General features: G+C 28.8%; 2 protein-coding genes across 2 annotated transcripts; one reads left to right on the top strand and one right to left on the bottom strand.

Moving 5' to 3' along the window:
- Positions 1-1,556: 1,556 nt before the first annotated feature.
- LOC100569161 (gem-associated protein 5) lies at positions 1,557-13,229 on the bottom strand. Its single transcript, XM_003247771.4, has 21 exons — positions 12,808-13,229; positions 12,189-12,516; positions 11,798-12,035; positions 11,509-11,740; positions 10,890-11,069; positions 10,663-10,824; positions 10,476-10,584; positions 10,122-10,368; positions 9,223-9,349; positions 8,975-9,159; positions 8,799-8,917; positions 8,084-8,261; positions 7,937-8,005; positions 6,754-6,954; positions 5,505-5,661; positions 5,180-5,437; positions 4,892-5,102; positions 4,081-4,305; positions 3,052-3,247; positions 2,643-2,978; positions 1,557-2,575 (listed from the first exon to the last, which is right to left on the bottom strand). Exons 2-21 carry the CDS (start codon positions 12,510-12,512, stop codon positions 1,956-1,958), a joined length of 4,374 nt encoding a protein of 1,457 aa, XP_003247819.1. The 5' UTR covers positions 12,513-12,516; positions 12,808-13,229; the 3' UTR covers positions 1,557-1,955.
- Positions 13,230-13,332: 103 nt separating this feature from the next.
- On the top strand, positions 13,333-17,877 carry LOC100169102 (zinc finger protein 2 homolog). The gene is made up of 11 exons (XM_001944195.4): positions 13,333-13,591; positions 14,547-14,788; positions 14,866-14,997; positions 15,072-15,148; positions 15,208-15,376; positions 15,444-15,565; positions 15,624-15,780; positions 15,967-16,076; positions 16,138-16,279; positions 16,340-16,988; positions 17,243-17,877. Exons 2-11 carry the CDS (start codon positions 14,554-14,556, stop codon positions 17,415-17,417), a joined length of 1,968 nt encoding a protein of 655 aa, XP_001944230.1. The 5' UTR covers positions 13,333-13,591; positions 14,547-14,553; the 3' UTR covers positions 17,418-17,877.
- The last annotated feature ends 4,785 nt before the right edge of the window (positions 17,878-22,662 follow it).

The raw sequence follows: 22,662 nt of genomic DNA, 5'->3' as shown, positions 1-22,662 counted from the left end.
TCAATCTGAACTTGTTTCAGACCTTTGCACGATTTGTGAAACGATCATCAACCCATAAAGGGGGTTGTAGGTTGGAGGTCCATTATGATAAAGCTCATCATCGGCGAGCAATGTACCCGCCGAAAAACCCGTTTTGCCGAAATCCTGAAATTTGTTTATCGATTTATCGGTTATCCTTATAGACGTAATACCTAATTATCTTGATTGTATTATATTGTTAATTGTTAATTATTATATTTGTATAAAATCATATTTTTATTTGTTATATTTGTTTAAAATTATATTGTTACTAGTTATATTTGTATAAAATCATAGGTATTGAATTTGTAAAAAAAAAAACATGTACATTTTTTTGTAATTTTTATGTTAAAAATATAATTTGAAAAATATAACTATAAGAACATTATATGGTAAAAACGCAATAAAAAAAAATATTTATCTTCCTAACCATTCTGTTGTAAAATAGGTGTGGAGACGTGTAGCGTGTACGTCGTACTTTGTCATTAATAGTAGGTACTTACTTCACTGTGATATACGTGTAAAATTTAAATTCAGGGATTTATCAATCATTGCATAATGCATACGAAAAAAGATTCTGAGCGAAGGTCTGTCAGCCTATTTATTATTACCATTTTATGTACTTATGTATGACTACCCGGCCAGAAATTCTGCGCACGCTTATGGGTACCTAGGTACATCAGCAATAATTCCCTTCAGAAATTCACATCGCAACCGTTAAGGAACTTACTAGCAACCACATAATAAAACGAGTCCATTCTAAACTGGACTCCCACAAATACCCATTTAAAAAATATGTCTCATCATGACCCAAAACCCTAAACGACGCCCAAAAAATAACTGGTCCCGTGGCCTATTAAGATAAAAAAAAAAAAACCAAATTTCTTCTTAATCATTATTTAACTGTTAATTAAAATATAACAAGCAATGAGGGTGTTGCAATGCTAATGAGCCTCTCCCCCCCAATCATGTTACTCATGTGATTTATACTCATTATTTATCATATTTACTTATTGTTTTCTATTTGTTGTATAACATATGTATAGATTGCATGATATAAAAATAAAACAAATAAATAAATTTATATAATTAGTGTATTTGTGTATCATAATACAATATTACCATATTGAATGCAACTATTGAAACATTATGATTCGTTAATGGTAACTTTTTGCGTGTAAGTCATATTATAATTGTTTTAGAAAGATTAAATATTCATATTTAAAAGCATTATATAAGACTCTTTTACGTAATTCCTTGAATGGTTGAATTTATTACTCAGTATTCACTAGTCTGTAATACTATTTATGCAATAATCAATTAATATTATAAATAATGGACTTTATAGCTACTACTTTTCTTCAGTTGCAATCGTAGCATTATGCTGAATGAAAAAAGTATAATGTACTACTAAATTGCGCTTTGTTCATCTCGGCACAAGACAAATTCCCAACATTTTGTATTAGCATTTTATTATTGTCAGGGTATTAAATAAACAATTATGCATTATAATATAATATGTAACAATAAAATACAGATTGACATTCATGAATTATCAGTGAATTTTATTCAGTTTACAGAAAAATACTAACAAATGCTACAGTACAATTATATTAATTTTTAAATGATTTAATTTATTTCAAATTTAAACTTAAATTAACAAAAAAAAAAACTTGATAAATACTAATCAGTCTTAGTGATTATTATATAATATTTTTAATTTTTAATTTGCTGTAATTCCAGAAAAACAGATTAGAATTTATATTTTTAGTTAATTGAATACTTAATATTATTACATGTTATATATTATATATATATAATTCCTAAATTTTTAAAGATGAATATAAGATAATTATTAGTTAACTAACTAATAAGAAAACAGTAGTATCACAGATTAAATATTAATATTTTTTTTAAGGCAAGTGATGCGCCATTTTTTAGTTTTCATATTTAAAGTTGATATCAAGATCATGGATAAATTTTTTCAACTCTGCTATAAATAAAAACGGATTAGGAGAATTTATCCGTTTATCTTCAAATTCTGTCACAATTTGTTCAAGTTCTTTTTTCTTTGAGGCTTCAATTTCTAAATGGGCAATATGCTTGACAGGCGACTGATCATTTAAATTAAATTTATTTATCTCTGATTTGAGATTTTGATAGAATTGGTATACTTCTTTTTTACATGTTTCTCTTTCAACGAGCAAATCATTTGAGTTTGCAAGAGAATTGTTTTCTTCCAAATGTATTTCATGTATTTTTGTAGGGTTATCATTTGTACAAACTATATCACAATCTGTACTAGCATTATTATTATTTTGTAGATTATTAAATTTTTTATTTTGAAGCGAATTTGATTCTTCGTGTTCTAACTTGTTAAAATTAGATATATTGTCAATATTGCATTCTTTCATATTTTCAATTAAAGATTTCACATCTTTTAATTCATTGGCTTCTGAAGTTATTATTACTTTACTGTCTAAAATCTCAGTATTCTGATTTTCATCCTTACTTTTTATTGACTTTATACATCCAATTACCTCTTCATTTATCGAACCTATATTAAAATTAAGTAAAAGTATAAAAATACTAAAAAGAAATAAAAGAGATAATTTAACACTTACCACCAATGTTAACTTCAGTAGAGCTAGTAGTCAGTAACTGATTTATGCGTTCAATTTCTTTTTTAGCTTTAAAGTAGTTTGAAGTTTCTAAATCCATTATATCATGAATATAATTGTTAAGTAACTGTTGAAATTGTTGAGTTAAAATAATAATTTCACTGAAATATTTTTCATTGTCAGAAATATCTTCATCAACTGGCAAGTTTAGTTTTTTGTTTATACTAGTATACAAAGGTTTCAACCATGAAAAACAAGTATAACATAAATAAGCTCGGATTGATTTTATCAAGTTGTCGTTCAATTCAAAATGTACATATGAATCCAATGTTAAAGGTCCTAAAATAATAAATAGAAATAAAAACAAAATAACATGATTTATCAAGATAATTTTATTAATATAGATGATTACCTTTAGGGAAAATCCACATAATCAATCTAGAAAGGATCTTATTAAATTTTGAATTGGAATCTGTATACACTGTTTCATAGTTATATGCAAGTGCAAAACATTTTATTAAACGCGTTTGAGAATCTAAAGTGAACATTCCAGTTTTTTGATACTGTAAAGCTATTAAACAGAACTGGCCCGCTAAGAATACAGTAATCTATAAAAGAAAATTAATAATAATTATTAGAGAGAAACAACATTATTTAAAGCGAATTGCCTGTCTGTCGGGTTGTCTATAAGACTTATAGTTGTTTTATTTTCATTCCATTTTATCATATTAAGTTCAATTTATAGTAATACAAGAAACTTTTTTAACTAACAATAGTTAGGTATAGAAAAATATAATTCTACATAAATATAAAAAAATCCATTTCCCAACTACATAAAAAATTCTAAAAATTGGTTTTGAGTCAACTTGTAAATTTACCTGTGTATTTAAGAGGCCTCGCTACTTCTGTCAATTTTAGCCCAAAAGACCATACATTTTTCAAAATTAAAGTTAGTTTAAGTTGTCCGATTTTGGAATTTTGGAAAAAAATTTGAGCTCTACAGATAATTGTCAATAATTTGTATGGAACACTTTATAAAAATTGACACTTATATTATTGTTAGCTGTAACTTTAAAATATGAAATTTTAAAATCATAATTAAAATAAAAATAAAAAGAAAGAAAAGTACTTCATACGAAAAATGTTTCGTACAATCTTCAGAAATTTTCCTGCTGAATTCAATATTTTTTTTAGAAACAAAATCGGACAACGTTAACTAACATTAATTTTGTCTAAACAATAAGTAAGTTGTAGTAAAATGAATATTATAGTATTATCGAGTTATTGACATGTGTATGCACATACGAGAGTGGTTTTCACATTGATTTTCACTCACGATAATAATAATTTACTACTAACAAATAACAGTGGTAGCAAGACCACTTAAAAAAAAAAAATAAAAAAACAATGTTTCTATACACAAAAAAATAATTTACTTTACCATTGGCATCAAAAGTGAAGCATCAGAAATGAATTCTGACCCCACTATTTTTAGTAATTTGTCATAATAATCTGGTTTATTCTCTACATGCTCCAAAATATAATTTAAAATTGAACAATTTTCCTCGTTTGGTGTAGCGCAAATCCAGTTTTTAATTATAATATGAGTTACTTTGGGATCTAACTCATACATTGCTTCATGAACACCAGTCCACATGTTTAAATACTGAAAAAAAAAACAATCACCATGAAATTTTAAAACAAAATTTAAAATGAGATGCAAATATAACTTAACTAATTTATATTTTTAAATAATTTTAATATTTAATATAATCATGGATAAATATATTAACTTGAAGGAGCACAGACCGCAAAAAAAAATGTTTTGGTCAAAATTCAATGTAAAAAAAATTGTATTTAAGGAGATATTAGTTTGGTATTTATAATTGCCGGGAGAAGTCATTGGGTCGGACTCGATATAACTGTATAAAGATACATATTAAAGTTGCTCACTTCATTTTGTGTTTTGTGCTCCTTTAAGATAGCACCTAATGAAAAGAGGTTATACATTTATAATAACTAATAGCAAAACCAAAATGTTTAATGCATTCACAATGCAAATACAATAAATATATAACAATTACATTATCTGCTACCATCTCTAGACAAACTGTCAAAAAAAGCATTTGAAGTTTATTTTTTGAAAAACTAATTTCATTAATAATTTACTAAAAAGAAAATAATATAACTTATTGATGCATTGTTTAGGGTAATATTAGTATAGTATCTCTAACTTAATGAAAATAACTTACATCAAGTTTAGGATGATTTTTTAGAAGCTCTCTAGCTTCATTCCATGTATGATGTCTAAAATATTCGGTTTTCAATAAATTAACAACCAATGACTCTTCCATATCTTCATCTATATACCTAGCTAACTTGGCAGCTAATGACAATTCTTTAACTTGCTTAATTTTTATAAGGCATAAAATAGCATTTCGCGTATCACCAATACTCAGAAAACTAAAAAATAATTTCATAATTTAACAATTTAAATAAACATATAATTTTTAATATTAGATTTATAAAAATATTCTAACCAATGAGCAGCTTCTTTGGGATGCCCGTGAAGAATATTGTATTCACCCCACTTTTTAGTTATTTCTAATACAATCTCATCATTTTGCTTATCTTGGCTCTTAACGACTGCTAAAGCTTCGCGGAACAAATTATTTTTTAGTAACATCGTTGCAGCTTCATCATATTTTTTTATAGCTACTAAATATGTTGATGCTTTAGTAACTTCTCCAACATCTTCTAGTTGACTGGCATATACATCACACATTTTAGTCCATAATCTATATATATAAATATACAAATTTAATATTGACATTTTCATCCATTTGAAAATATAATAGCACATACTCATAACTAACACTTGGGGCAACAGCTATCATCCAATCACTGATAGTTTTTGTTGCAATTGCATCCTTAAAATAACCTTCTAAGTTTTGACCCCATATATTTATATTGTTCATACAAGGAATAATTTGATTTGAAGACTTTTTTCTTAATGCACTGTCTACACAAAAAAAATTAATTAATTGTATAGTTATTTAAATTTGTTATTCTTATGAATAAGACTTTAAAATGTTAGAACTCTTACAATTTTATAAAAAATAGTAAGTAATTTAAACTATATATAAGCCTAAGTAAATTACATTTTTACATATTATTAAGAGAATTTGGAAATTATTATCATAATTAACTAAAATACTAATAACTAGTTAAAACTTTTAGTCATAATTATTATTATAAATGCCATCACAAAAATTAAGAGCAGGTATCATATGCTCGATGTACTATATACAAATTTACCATTAAAATACATAACAATTACTACAAAGTAAGCCATAATATTGTACTCCAAATGTTGCCTATAATGTACACCGTGTGTATAACATTAGGAGCCCCTGCACCAGGTCTCTCGCACTTGTATAACATTTTGGGCCTCATGCTATAAAAAAATAATATATTCTAAGGCCTTGACTAAAACAATTTGCCCCAGACATTCCTTCACGTTAAAGCTGGCTCTGATAACAATATAAGAAACACTCAATTTCATGGCTTGATTAATATACACATTTATAAAAACATTTCAAATTTTTTACCCTCTAGATTTCCACATGATCAGTATAGCTTGTATTTATTTTTTTATTAAATAATATTTACTGATTATTTATATATAATCAATACTATTATAAAATAATACAAGTTGAACTGTACATGCACATACTGTGGTCTGGTCGTCTGAGAGGTTAAAATATTTGGAATGTTCCGATAAATATCTTATTTAGATATCTCCTAGCTTGTAAAACTAATCCCAAAGTCTGCCAAGAAATTGTGTATTTCCAAGCCAGTGAACATACGGTATATCAGTATTATGTTTGGCAAGAAAATCTATTATTTGTGTAAATTAAATTTAAATTAAAATGTTATTTTTATTCTAAACACTGTTCCATATAAGAATAGCTTCAGGCAGGAATCCCTAGATTTAATTCATGATTTATTTCAAATTTTAACGTAAAATTTCATGATGGTTTGACTTCAACTTCAAAAAATTATGGGTTACACACAATTACAACATTCTAGTATTAATAATTTTTTAACTTACATTCATTAACTAAAAACTGTTTCATTTCAGTATTTGTACCAAAAAATGCCAAATAATTTATTTCTTCATCTACTGACACATTGTTTAAATACTTTGAATTGATAAATTTATCTACAGCTTTTTCTAAATGTTTTCCAATAAAAAGTTCATAACTTGATAATGGAAACTGTTGAATTTTATTTGATTGTTCTTTGCTTGAATCTGTAATTACAATAAATATAAATAAAGACCAATTAAGTTATGATACATTATACCAGATGTTCTCAAACACTTTTTTTTTGAATATGCTAAATGAATATTGCAGACCAGTCACATTCAAAAGTAGGTATGAGTTTGAGAACCTCTGTACTAAACTAATCGATAATGGAAGTTTGATAATTAATAGTATATACCTAAAAGCAAATAATTAATAATTATATATTACATCTATGGCCCAATAAAAAATATAACAACCAGTGTCATAATAAGTGATTCTCATTTAAGTATTAAAACTCAGATAGTTTTGACATATAAAATCCACTAAAATGTAGAGCATGTTTTTTAATACTCTTATTTCCTCTATTTCAAAAGAGAATACCCAGGCTGCAGATGGGTTTTCATCTGGTACTGAGCATATTTCAGCACATAACACCCAGTATTTCCTGGCTACAATATCAGGTCAGACAAGTCTGTACAATTATACCGATGCATTCTGGGATTATTGTGTGGCAAGTGATTATTAGACATCAATATTGCTGTATACTCTATTCAGAATAAGAACAGACCCGGCAGCTGACGAAAGCCATTGTTGTTCGCGCATCAATCCCCGCTACAGATGCCTCCAAAATTATCACTATTATCGAATAGTTAACAAATCAGCCACTCGATTGCAGTGCCAAGCTCAATTACGAAGCATGAATGCAAACTATTCTTGTTGTGAATAGAGTATAGATGTCAGTTGAAATGCACAGAATGTGGGTATTTTCTTTGGAAATGGGGTATAAGTATAGATTAATTACAAGGCAATATCTAAGATTTATTAGTGAATGAGATTATATTATTTTCTTTTTAAATTTATAGAATTAGATAACATCTTAAGATGTCATAGGTATTACCTTGAAGTACATAAAATTCCGACCAAAGACAATATTTTAAAATGTGTTATACTATGTTGTTAGAAATATAGTAAAAACTAAATAAATACCAGTCGTAGAATTATCAGCAACTTTTGTAACAATTTTTTCTTTAACAATATTAGGAGTATCTTGATTTTCTAAAATATAAAAATATTGTCAATTTGATAACCCAATACTAGTAAACAATAATAAATATTTATAAGCATTCATTTTACTTTTGAACTCAGTTGTATAATTGTGTAAATCTTTTGATAATCGCCATGAATGGATAGAGTGATCAGCAGAGCCAGTAAATACTATATCAGCATCACAAGGTGAGAATATTCCACACAACACAGTGGATAAATGTTTAGAATAAACTCCAATAAGTGTACATTTTTCCACATTCCATACCTGAAATTACAAATATATATACTAAAGATACTAAAATTTTAATTTAAGAAACCAAATATTAAATTTTGAATGTTATTTATAGTAAATACATTTAATAGCAATAATATACAAAAACAGTAAAACAAAAAATTATAAATAATATAAATAAATAAAATAAAATTTTATAATTAAATATGTTTGCTTGTTGTTTACTTTTAGTAATGTATTTTTACATGTTAATAGGTGGTTAATTTTGCCCTACCTGTTGTAAAGTAGTTGGGTGCCATTAGGACCACTTGTTAAATCATTTAAACATTATATTTTAATTATTCTATAATATATTAAAATTGCCCATGAAAATTCAAAAGGCTCAATGATGAAATCCTAGTATTAATTTACTACAATATTGGATGACAACAGCACTTTTAGTAAATTATATCATTATAAATATTATTTAATAGTTTTAACATTGAGGTATACACATTTATATATTTATATACATTTTTTAAATTATGTATAATCCTATTAATTTAAATAATATGGCAAAAATCAACATACTTTGGCAGTAAAATCATTTGAACAACTCAAAAGTATTAAATTATGATGAGGACTCCATGCTAGTTCATTGATTTTTTCTTTGTGTCCTTTAAATTCAACAACCAATGACGGCGTACAATCTGAAAAATTAAATTAAACAATAAATAGTTTAAACAAAGATCGTAAATAAGAAGTACCTTCGTTAAGTTGATGGACTCTAATGCAGTGTGAACTTGATGCAAAATAATTTTTATATTTGGATTCTTCACTATAATCAGAAGTTACATGTGTTGGATGCCAGATAATACACTCAACAGATTGATCATGACCATTCACTACATGTTTAAGTTTTAATGTATTTCCATCTAATAAATAAATGCTCCTATAACAAAATTAAAATGTAAAAACTGTCAGGTAATAAATGTGCTTTAATTATTCAAAATACCCATTTGAATTTCCTATTGCAACCACATCATAATTTGGTTTCCAAGCCATTTCAATACGTTTAACGGGCGTTGTTAGCTTATCTTCAATTTCATTAAATTGAGTATAATCTTTTAAATGAAATGGATCTGAAATATATGTTTTTTTTTTACTACAAGTCAAGTCACAGCTGAAAAATTATATTTATACACTATAAAAATAATATTAGTTGTGTAGTAGTATTTTTATTTTCTTATATCATAATAAATATTAAACAGTTATTTATGTTTTTACAACATAATTTAAAAATAAAAAAGATACAACAGAAAAATGTTTTCTCCTTTATTATCTATACATTTGGTTTCTTAGATATGACTAATCATAATACAATCATACATCAAAATCTGTAACCTTAATTAGTTCATTTTCATACAAAACCGAGTCTCTATTTAATTTTTGAAACTACCAACAATTGTATTGACAAGGAACCACTTGCACATTATTTTTAATCAGTATTTAATATTTTACATTTAAAATTCCCTGTATCCATCCTCTTAAAAATCGGCTGTATATACTAAAAAATGAATTTTTTAGAAGATCTTGTCACACCCGTATTAGTTGTTTGATTGTTTCCACCTTACTAATGTGTAGCATACCAAATTATAAGTTCAGAGTAATCTATTTTATTCTGTGATTTTTAATATTGAAGTTGATTGAAGTTATTAAATTAAAAAGTAAGAATAGGGCCTCATGAATTTATGATATTTTAATTTTAAGGCAAGTTTTGAGCATTTTTCAATTGTTAAAATAGATAAGACATAGGGAGGGGGGAATGGCATTCTCTCAACCAGGTTAAGTTTAATTATTTTCTCAACATTTTTTTAGGTTTATTTATAAGCTTAATATCATAATATGACTTACCTGTCCAAAGACTCATGTCATTATAAATTACAATTTGCCCATTACCAACTGCATAAAGAGCAAGTTTTGCATCATTAACCATTTTCGTATTTGGAAATGGTGCCCAACATAACCGGTAAATTGGATTAGCAAGTACAGTTTTTAACAAATTATTATTATTCCTTTTTTTTGTTAAATTAAAAACTCCAACACGTCCATCACCTGTAGCATATGCTAACAAACCTTCGTCTTGTGGATGAAATGCTAACTAAAAGGAAATTATATTAAAATAATATTAATTAATTGTATATTTCTAGTTAACCAGGCAGCCAATATTTTAGTAAGAAAAGTTCTAAATTAATCTGTCTAACTTACAGATAAGACTTTTGAGTCTACGGATTGACTCAGTGTAATTAGTTCTAATTGACGTTTGTTAGATACATTCCAATAATAAATTCTTCCATCGCCAAGACCAAATGCAAAGCTAATTATGATTGAAAGTATAAAATATATTATATTATGCTACAAAATAATATAAATGGTATATTTGTCGCATACTTACTCAGCTGAATTAACTGGGGATAGTGAAAAACAATACACAAAACCACCAAGCGTTGGAACTTCCAATGGTAATTCGGGGGTCTCTTCTTTACTCCTTAGTAAGGGAGTTCGAATTAATTTTCTACCCATGCACGATGACCATAAATAAAGATTGGTTGATTCCCTAATTTACAAAAAATACCATTGATTACACAAATGAAACAGTTTATATTTTAGTGTTATACGTACCGTGGACATGCTATAGAAAAAATTATATCCTTGTGGGAATCACTAATCAAAGACACTATTGGTCCACATACCAAATCTGGTCTAAGTTCTATTTTTATAATTTCTCCAAAACCAGATGTAACAATAAGAATTGAAGGTTTTATCCATTTAACACAGCTCCAAATTAAATTATTTTTATTTCTGAAAATAAATATAATATTCAAAATCTAATTATGAAATAGTCTTACATTTATAAAAGTCAAATTGTATAAATTTAACACGTTCACTGCAGATGATATTTGTGTGTACTTAAGCGTGACGCTGAAAAAAATTGGAGTTTTAAAAAAAAAATTCCTAAAAATTGAAAAATTAAAATATCATTGTACGGTTTGCACTTGTTTATGAAAAAATGCTTATAGAAGACGCTGTCGAAAAACAAAAAAATTAATCGTAACGCTGACCAAATTATAGTGCATTTAATAACAAGGGGAATGACGCCAATTGGCGTCATTCAGCATAAGTGAACTGTGTAAAATGACATCATTTGGCGTCATCCGCAGTGAACATGTTAAATATGTATTCCAAAACAGCAGTTAGGTAAAAAAGTGTAAGAAAAACAATAAAAGTGTATTATATATACCTGAATGTAGATTTTCTCATTGGTCTCATAGGTAATGCAATGGTAGTTTCATTAAACATATCTAAACCAGCACGACTTATACATAAACCAGTTCTATCACATGCTATTGATGCTAGTAATAAAGGTTCAACAGATTGATCAGAATTCAATGGACTATAAGGAACTGGACACCAAGCCAATGAATTTATATTTCTTTCATGGTAATGCAATTTGTGTAATAATTTGCCATCACCTAAAAAATGTAAACTCTAAATTTCTAAATATTTCTTGAATTATCATTTATCCATACCAGTTAGGTCATAGACAAATAGATGACCATTTTTACATCCTATAGCAACTAAATTCTTTTTGTGAGGGCAAGCTGCTAATGTTAAAGGTGATGCTTTAATATCTAACGTATAATTACGCATTGTTAATGCTTGAATATCCCACTTGTGTAAAGTCCCAGCATCTGACAATGCTACAACGGTTAAACATCCATACAACCATGTAACATCCACCAGAGTTATGTTCTTACTTTTTTTATTCTATATGAGAAAAAATCAATGATCAATTATTTATCGATGATTAATTATAGCTAAAAATACGAATGTAACAGACTATTTTTTATTGCAGTTTGAATTTAAAACAATTTAACTATAACAAGATAATTCAATTCTAATTTAAGCAAAACAACTTACTCCAAATGAATGTATGTGATCACAGACCATGCTTTTTACTTTCCAGATGTAAATATTAACTTCATCTATAGAAGCCAAATAATGTGCATCTTCTAAAAAATCAGTTTTAGGAGAAAATGATACAGCTCCAATACGACCACAACCCAATTTTGTATTCAGTCTAAGACGGTTATATTGTAAATCATAGACGCTTTTACCATCCAAACCACTAACTAATACAATGATAGATCTTGAGCCATATGCAATTAGCTTTCCACAATCGTCCATAGTCATGACATTAGATTTGTACCAGTTCATTGACTGGGTAATCTCAAAAGTATTCATGATTCTAAAATAACAACAGTGAAATGAGACACTTTTTTGTTAGGTATACATTTGAAAAATTTAGATATAAATAATGAGGTGAAAAAGGGGGAATTGAGTTGATACAATTGTTCATTATTTTGCACTGCATACACAAATTTAAAATTTAAATACATTAAAAACGTAGTGAATTTATTGCTTAACAAAAATTGTTCAATGCGCATGTATCATCATATTATAGGAATTTGTGCAGCTGGGCGTCATTATACGTGTTGTAAAAATTAAAAAAAAAATAAACAAGACAACATTTACAAACCTTGAGTGAACAGCCCGCGGACTAAGGAAAAGGCAACGAATGCACGTTAAAAAGTATTAATTATAATTTATAATTAATACAGATCGACGAGCTTTGGCGCACAACGCACGTGATAATATATAATAGGACGATATGACTTCAATCCGATTGTAGCCTTATCGTTTCAAATACGAGTTTAACAGTGTATTATTGTATTATTAAAAATATTGAAACCGTTCTAAATTCCAAGTTGTAGGTAACATGTAACTTACAAATGGACAATAATCGAAAACAGTCGTAAACAACGATTATTTTGTAACAATAATTATTGTTTAAAATTTTAAACCGGTCAGTCGTGATTATGACGGTCGTTATCAATAACAAAAGGGGCGCACCACGGTTAAAGATATACTATATACGTATATCTTTAACCGTGGGGCGCACACATTTAACATTATCTATCCCTCCATGTCCTTTATGACCGTGCCTATGGGAAACGGGGACAGCCTGTAGCAGCCGCTGATACGCCGCGCGCACGATAATTTAGCGCCGGGCACGGCCGGGAGTGTTACGTTGCCGCATCTGCGGTTTGCGCCTGGCACCTTTTGTTCAGTTCGCCATCTTGCTCTCGTGTGACGCCTGTGTTGTCGACTGTACGCCGTTTAAGGGGCTCGCCGCTCGCGCAACATTCAACAGTGTGCGCCGCCGACACGGCTGCGCTTTTGGCCCGTCCCGAGACACGTTTTCCTGTCCGTCGGACAGTTTGCAGCCCCAGCCGCCGTTTCGCACAGGGACGACGAGAAAGGTGAGTCGCTTTCAGCCCGCGTTCGGTGTTGAAGACAGGACAAACCGTCAAGTCACGTACGGTCCGTTACGACATTGTACGGTTAGCGTCGTCGATTTACGTGTGTGTATGCAATTAGGCGTACACTCACGCACGCACTCGACAACCTACCTTTTTTTTTTTTTAGGCCTATCGTATAGGCAACGTATGTAGCTGCCGATGACGTGACACTGTCCAAGGCGCCCGTGTCTGATATGTTGCGTTCCGATATACCGTGAAAAAAAAAATTAAAATTCGTTATTGCTTAACAGAAATCCGCAAGAGCACAGTTTTCTAATCCGGTTTTACGTTTCGCGTACCGTCGTTTTGTTACAAATTAATATCGTTTGATTGGCTTTTGGTTTTTGACTTGACTGCAGTAGTTTGGGCGCGGTAGGTGACGAATGTGTACACAAGTGTAAATTATTTTACATCCATCGATTATAATATTGTTAGGAGTCGTAGTTATAAAGAAATCCAATTTTTTTATTTATAATAAATTATTTTATTTTAACTTATTTCTAGTAGGTAGGTACAATACAATGAACCACTTGTGTCTCACGCTTTTACCTTGAAAATGTACCAATACAATGCACATTACTTTTCTAACTTTTTGATTCTTGTTACACGGATTTAAATATTTCTATTAAATAAATCTTAGGTTTGAATTTTTTCTTACTACAACCAAGTGATCAAAATCAGGACAAAAGTATTTAATTTTTTTATTTACCTAACCAAATATGGCACCTACCTACTCTATCATTGTAATCACAATTTTACATACTTTCCTATTGGTTTATCAATCAAATAAAATAATTATTCTCTTGTTACTCTTGTTCTGTAACAATTAAGTTGTTTTAATCCCTATTTCTATAAAACAAAACAATATGGAAGTTTAAAAATTTAAATATTTACTTTTTACTTATTTTGAATATAGCCAAAAGATGGAAACGGCACCAAGAAAACGTGGTCGACCAAGAGTAGTTAAAATGGAGAAACGCAGCCCAGAACCTGAAGATTTAGAAGCAATATTACAAGATATAGATGATGACGCTATTGATGATTATGATTACATTCCAAATGGTGTAGACTACGAAGTTATCAAAAATAAAAAAAATATCAACAATAATGAAGATGTGTATGACTTTGATGTAGAAAAGGAAGATGGGCCTGGCATAAGTAATTTCAAAAAACCTTGCACTATACAAAATAAATCTAAATAGCAGCATTAATTAATATTTTTATTATGTTAATAGTAAAACCAGAAATAGTTCCTGAACCCGATCCACAAGAACATGCTTGTAATATATGTCCGAGGACATTCAAAACCCTCCCTGGTTTAAAAAGACATAAGACATCACATGATCGGAAACCTCAAGAACCCACTGGTAATTATTAGATTATATTTATCATTTTGATATTATATCAGTTGTTTTAATAATTTTTGTCTTTATAATTTTAGTTTTGAATGATGATTCAATGAAGAAAGAATTAAATAACTGTGACTGTTGTGGTGAAGATTTAGCTACTGCTCATACGGTTTGAAAAGCATAACAATTATTTTTTTTTTGATGGTAGTAAAAATGACTGTATTTCAGAATGGTGATTTCGAATGTTATGATTGTGGAAACTTTTTTAAATTAAAAGTTAATATGGAACGCCATCAGTTAATGGTACATTGTTATGATGACATTTTAAACTGTCCCACTTGTGACTTCAATTGTAAGGACAAAGAAACGTTATCTCAACATTTGTATGCTCATGCCGGTAAATATATATATATTTTTAATATTATACTTATTATACTAATTATAAATATATGGACTGTTTTTAGGAACTTTAAAACCTTATTCGTGTCCCGTTTGCTTTACATCATTCAGTAGAAAATATCATCTTGTACGTCATAATATGCAAACTGGTTGCGATGGTTCAGAAAAACCTAAATTTCCTTGTCAAGTAAATATAATCTATTTATAAATCGTGAATAATTTAATTTATAATGAATACATTTAAGGTTTGTGGAAAAGTTTTTAATCGAAAGGATAATCTAAGAGAACATTTACGTGCTCATGCTGGTCAAACTAAAAAGAAACGTACTTATAACTGTGAATATTGTAATAAGGAATTTGTTGGCTCTGCATTATTAACAGTTCATAGAAGAAGTCATTTAGGTAAATTTAAATATTTTTTGTAATTCAATATATTACCTACATTTCTTATTTTCTGTATATGTTTATGCTAACATCAATACTGTAGGATTGCAATTAAAGGTAATTGTTTATCAGTTTCTGGTGTGAGACAAATAAAGATATATTATATGTCTTATGATTGAACTATATATTTTATTTTGTATATAGGTTACAGACCATATCAATGTGATTTATGTGTTAAACGTTTTCCGTCCAGTGGAGCCATGAAAAAACATCGAAGAATTCATACCGGTGAACGTCCTTATGAATGTCAACAAGTGAGTTTTTTATTCATATATTAATTACATTGAGTATTTTATAATTTTAAAACTGTTTTAGTGTTTCGCTAAGTTTGCGGCCAAGGAAACTTTAAATCGTCATATCAAAACACATACCGCCCTTAAACCACATTCTTGTGAATTCTGTGGCAAGACCTTTATACAAATTTCACAATTGCGTGCTCATTTATTCCATCACACAGGTATATAAGTAAAAACTGGTTATTGAATTTTTAAGCTATAATTATTAAAAAAAATTTCAGGTGAAAACGGTTTTACATGTGATATTTGTGGAAAATCTTTTAATCGTCGTTCGCGTTTAACACTTCATACCAGATATATCCATGAAGGAGCTCAACCATTTATGTGTACTGTATGCAACAAGGCATTACTGCGAAAAGAAGATGTACAAAGACATAATATTGTTCATTCTGGTATTAAAGCTCATGCATGTCCTATTTGTGACAAACGGTTTGCAATGAAGTCTTCATTAAAAATTCACTTATTAACACATACTAAAGAGCCTCCACGAGCATGTGATGAATGTGGTCGTGCATTTATCCGTCAAGATTGTTTATTACGTCATATGCGTTCAAAACATAGAGATATGTTAGCTGAAATAATGGCTGATGCTGAAAAGAAAAAACTAGAAGCTCAGCTTTCGGGGGTCGGGAAGAAAGATAAAAATGACCAAAACGATTCTGATGAAATTGACAATGATAGAGAGGGTGACGATGAAAGTATTGATGAATTAGAAGATAATGGGTCAACCACAAGTGAAGAATCCAATCAAAACAACACTTTGGCAGAATCACTAATGGAATTGCTAACCGTATTAGTAGATGAGAGTACGCTTAAAGAATTTGGCTGGCCAGGAACAACAGTTGATCATTTAATTGAATCTGTGATAAAGTATGTACATTTGTAAATTCTTAGAGATGTAATTTAGTTATATGAATGTTATCTTTTTATACATCGCTACTAAGTTTTTTTTTCTACTAACGAATATTATATTTTATATATAGCATAGATGCATAATATTCAAAATTACATTTCTACAAATATTTTAAGTTTGTTTGGTAAAATAAATAGGCTTAGCACATTGTTCATTTTTTAGTATCTATGTCAATATTTGTGATAAAGTAATAGTTTTTATTTTATTTTAGGAGATGCGGTCACTCTCCTACAGCCACTGAAGATGCTTCATACATGACTAGACTTAGGGAGAATTCAAAACAATTATTTTCAATTATCATTGATGATTCAGCTATTCAAACACTACTCAACAACCAAACAATTGAGGAAGTTATTGAACATGTTTTAAAATTGGCAAAGGCGTAGTATAGAATCCAATCATATTAAAATTGTTTTTAATTTTTGTCCACTTTCACTCGGTTGTTAAAACTCATTTATCAAAGGTCAGACTTTATTTTTATAATTGTTTAAATTTACGCTAGAAATGTAAGTTTTAAATATTATTAGTTTTAAGTTTATATTATTTGATTTACCTATATTAAAATTATCAGCATATTATGTCAGTTTCCTGTTTTTTATTAAATAGTAAATACTAAGGTTAATATTTTTAACTATTAAATACTTTATATTTTATATTTCTGAGAAAATGCACCTTATTTTGTAAAAGTAATAACTATTGTGGAATTAATTTTTTTTTTTTTTTTTGGTATTTTAATTTATATTATTATTTTAATTTAGATTATTATTTTAGTTATCATAATATTCTTATAAAATTTAGGTGTATGGCATGGATTGTATTTAATAAATAATTAATATGTAAAAAAAATTGTAATGTTTTTAAATAATACCTTTATCATACCAATTCCTTGTTAGTTTTATTATAGTTACATAATGATATGTTTCATATAGTAAAAATTTTCCATAGTCCAAAAGTGCACTTTATCCATACATAATATATTATATTATGTGATAGTAAACATATTTCTATTATTTTGTATTTGCAGTATCTATTTTTATATATTGGCAGTTGGTACCCATAAAACAAAAAACATTATAATATTTAATGTTAAAAAAAACTAAAAGTGAACAACTACAATAATTGTAGTGGTTCATTTTTTAGTAATTATTTTTAAGTATATTATGCTGTGCAGTGTGCATACACCAATGACTTAAAATGTATGGATTGTATTATTGTGATCTATGATGCAGTTCATTATCAATTGCATGTATATTAGTTGTAGATAAATTAGACTCATCTTAGGTACCTACCTACCTATTAGTTTACCAAGAAAAATTGAGTACGCCAAACATTTGATTTTTAAGGCAGTATTCTTAATATTTAAATAAATAGTTAATCGTAACTTATAATTGACCTTAAGTCCGTACCTCGAGTAACCTACCTATAACATTTTTTTTTAAATTTAATTTTCTTATGTGTCAGTTTATAACTTGTTTTAAGTTTCTACAATAATTATAATATAATATACCTACATATTCGTCGTCAGTACTCAGTAGTCAGTACCATTGATAGATGTTGCGCAACTATGAAATTATGACTACAGAAAAACGGTTCCGTTAAAATCAAATCAAATTGTCACCAACAACAGAAAAAAATACCAACTGCGGCTTCATTATTTTTTTTCGACATAATTTTTTCAAAAATGATTATTAAAATTTAAAACAACGGATTTTCTGTATTAATAATATCGAAAAAATAACAACAATAATGCACAGTCGTCAGTCGAGGTTATATGCGCTATACACTGTTAATATGTTTAAAATATATGTCTATATATACTAAGGACAGTAGGACTAGTCTGAATATTGTTCTTTTCCGTGAACCATAAGTAACAGTTTTCATCAAACAAAATTGTTAAATGTGCAAAAGGAAATAAAAAGTTGCACCTTCCTATTATCTAATACCTATATTACCTACCTACATATTATTTTTAGTAAATAACTAAACCTATAGGTACGATAATGAAATGTGGTTGCGGAGGTAGACTTGAAATTTTCACCAAATGTTTTTATTGTATTAATGTCTATACGCAAAAATTTAAAGCGTTCCCTCCCAATGAATCAAACCGACCGCCGTTTTCCGCCAAGGATGAAAATGCGGCGTATTACGTCCGTCGTGTACATATAGCTGCTCCCATATAAACCAACGCATGTTTTTAATTGGACGGAAACACGCCGTGTGAAGCCCCAGCCTAATAGTCTTAATTTCGTTACGAATTTACATATTCAGACAACGTAAATTCGTAAACTAAAATAATTAATAGTTATTCGACTAACTTTATCAGCGACTTTTTTGCCGCCTTTAAATTGTTGGTCGCTCTTGCCGCACACAGGAAAAAAAAAACAAGGAAAAAAACCATGAAAATAAAAACCAAATTTTTACATTTTGCTATATTATGTCATATTTTATTAGACATAAGTTTTAATTTTCTAATTAAAAATTTTAATAAATAACCGTAATTTTATATATTTTACTGAATCTTATATAAGTTTGATTACCTATCTGTATTCAGTATTTCACATATTATCACTTATTTATTGTTGAGAATTCAATATGCTTATACCTATACGTAGTAAAGGTACCTACTTAAATAGAATTTTCGATAAGCCTCGTCAATTATCACAGTCAAAACTTATCTTAAAACTGCGAGCCATAAGTAATGCATTACAATTTTAACAGAACGTTTAATAATTTATAGTTAGTTTCCATCTTGTCTACGACCGCTGTAGAGTACCGTATATTGCACGTTTCGTATTTTGTCGTGAACGTATATTTGATTTATTAAATCACTCAGTTATGCCTAAAGTTAAAAGCTCTTGTTCTAACCGACTAAGAGGTTTTGTAAAAGAATTTGGAGAGCATGTTATAACTACCGATGGTTCAATCCTTTATTGCAAATTATGCGAAATTAAGGTCGGCAGTGAACGTCGGTTTACTGTTGAACAGCATATGAACACCGCTAAACATATTCGATTAAGTAAACAAAAAGAAAAAAATGATAAACAACAATTAATATCAAACACAAAAATTTTCAATTTGTCTATAATAACAAATGTTTATTGCATTTTTTGTCCAAAAAATGTCTTTATTTTTTAATGCTTATTTTTCAAATTTTTCATGCATATTTAGATGATTTTTAGTGCATAAGTGCATACATATTCATACATTTTTTAATGCATAAATATCCTAACCCTATTATACCTAATACTTCATAGCCTGTTGAAAAATAACAAATACGAATATATTTATAGAAACTGTTAAATATATAGTAGACAGTAGCCTCTAAGTAATAGATCATTTGCTAGTTTCTATCTACTATAGCCCACCCCAAAAATTATTTCTATATACGCTATCGTACTATCGTAACTTAATTAGTGCATTTTGAATATTTAAAAATATATAAAAACGAGCCTAACTATGTTATACTATGTTTTGGGAGTAGTATTTCCGTGTTGGAAAAATTGTTATTGGTAATTTTAATTATTTTTACTTAATTTAACTGAACAAATTATCAATATTTATTATTTTGTATTATTTAATATAAGACAAGATCTGGAGGTCTGGAGGTCACATATTTAATAAAACAAGTACATTTTAGATTCTAAAATGTATAGTTAGGCTGCATAGCTTCGTACAAGTTTACGCATGTTGTACTAAATACCTAATATTTACATAAATAATAATAATAACAACAAATTCGTATACATTTTTTACTAAAACATCAAGTTGAAATTTAATAGAAATAAGTATTTTTTGAAATGAGGGGGCAGGAGAAACGTTTCTAAAGCCCCCCTTGCAAATTCTCGAAATTGAGGTTCTTATAGTATAAATTCATACAATTTTCGTACTAAATATAGGCCAAAAAATAATTTCAAAAATACAATGTTGGGGGCTATTGAAATGTATGTCCCTTTAAACAAATAGGGCATAGATGCACCATGCTGCACATCAAATACATATATGCAGGGGTCAAAGTTGAGGGCGCGGGAGGACTCCGTCCACCTACCTGATACGGTGGTTAAAAAGCGTCCCCTTGAAAAATTTAGTATTATTTGTGATTTAAATTTTACATGAAATAAATTAAAAATTTGAATATTATTCAGTGTTAAAAGTGGGATGAGTATGCTTACACAATCACTGTTTATATTGTTTATAATGTTTATACAAATTGTTCTTTATACAATCATACAATTATACATTAGATAATAATATATTACATTACATGCGGCATTATTATACATACCTAAAATTAATAATTATATAATATGCAACGTTTAAAACTATTACAATTAGTCTACTATTCTATATATATACAGTTAATTTGTAACAGAGATTCAGTAAACAAATTTTATATTCATATTATTATATACATGTTGTATTGTACTATTGTCTACAAAATTTGGTCTCCGGGTGGCGGGTGCATTACGGTGACCTATCTACTCAATGACGAGATACACTCGATACATACAACCAGTGACGTGGTGAACTTCATTAACTTATGAGGCACAATAATTTATATAAGTAATAAATTATAAATACCTACTTATTTAAGTAATTACGTATTTACGTAAATGGTAACTGAGAAAGATTGGCCTAGTCTTAGTACACATTTAATACATTATTATAATATGTGAAATACCTCTATACTCCGGCCCACGAGAGTCCATATGTCAGAACGCGTCCGTCACTGCGCATCGGCACGTTGCCGAATAGTGGGAATGGCATCATGGTGGGAGAAAACAGACGTCACGTATTACTATATGAATGCGCGGTTTACGTATGGACTCTCGTGGGCCGGAGTATAGTCTCCAGGACACCCACCACCCTTTAAAGTTTAAACTGAGGCACGTGCCTTAAATAAAGTCACGCCACTGCCTACAACTACCTACTTTTTCCCCTTATTCTATTTTATTTAGGTTTTTAGTACACTAGTACAGTATTACCTATATGTTGTTATATTGAAAATAATGTTTGTTTGCTAATTGCTAGTAAAAATGATTGAAAATTTAAGTCTATCAAAATAAAAATGTTGTTTTTACTAAGTTACAACAATAATATTGTTTATTATTGTTTTTAATTATTAAAAAAATATGGAAAATACATATTTTTTAATTAAAAAATAAGTAAAGTAAGTAAAAATCTTGATAAATTCGAAATTATTTTTTAGTTACAATGTCTAAAAAAATTTACGGGAGGACTTTCAAGTTGACTCACTATTCATTTTCAATGGGACTCCTTCCACCCTCCTCTCATAGGGGTGTTCAGTCCTCATACCGTCAGAGATCTCAATCTCAGCCCTGCAGTGGCTTTCTATGAATGTTAGTCACTTTCCAGTCCTCCACATACTTCGTACATCAACTGGTCGCTTATATACATCACGTTTGGCAGAAACTGGCACGTGGTAGACCGAACGACATTCGTTTCTAAGTTTAACGATAACGGATGCGTGCCCCAAGCAACTGACCGCTAGATGTCACTATATACTATTCTGTGTAAGCAGATAAAGTACAACTGTCTCATACACTGACAGTCAGGAGGGGGGGTTATACGGTGTATACTCACTTCTCTAATTTTTTTTTTTACTTACTCTGA

Source organism: Acyrthosiphon pisum, chromosome A1, assembly GCF_005508785.2.
Source record: "Acyrthosiphon pisum isolate AL4f chromosome A1, pea_aphid_22Mar2018_4r6ur, whole genome shotgun sequence".
Taxonomy (NCBI): domain Eukaryota; kingdom Metazoa; phylum Arthropoda; class Insecta; order Hemiptera; family Aphididae; genus Acyrthosiphon; species Acyrthosiphon pisum.
This window is presented reverse-complemented; position numbering and strand designations above follow the sequence as displayed.

Excerpts from the sequence above, each read along its gene's own strand:
- LOC100569161 (XM_003247771.4), bottom strand. The coding sequence starts at position 12,512 with ATGAATACTTTTGAGATTACCCAGTCAATGAACTGGTACAAATCTAAT. Across the intron at positions 8,006-8,083 it reads TTATACAACTGAGTTCAAAA|AAAATCAAGATACTCCTAAT; the intron begins GTAAAATGAATG and ends TTTATATTTTAG. Across the intron at positions 2,576-2,642 it reads TACTGAAGTTAACATTGGTG|GTTCGATAAATGAAGAGGTA; the intron begins GTAAGTGTTAAA and ends ATTTTAATATAG.
- LOC100169102 (XM_001944195.4), top strand. The coding sequence starts at position 14,554 with ATGGAAACGGCACCAAGAAAACGTGGTCGACCAAGAGTAGTTAAAATG. Across the intron at positions 15,781-15,966 it reads TCATAGAAGAAGTCATTTAG|GTTACAGACCATATCAATGT; the intron begins GTAAATTTAAAT and ends TTTTGTATATAG. Across the intron at positions 16,989-17,242 it reads TTAATTGAATCTGTGATAAA|GAGATGCGGTCACTCTCCTA; the intron begins GTATGTACATTT and ends ATTTTATTTTAG.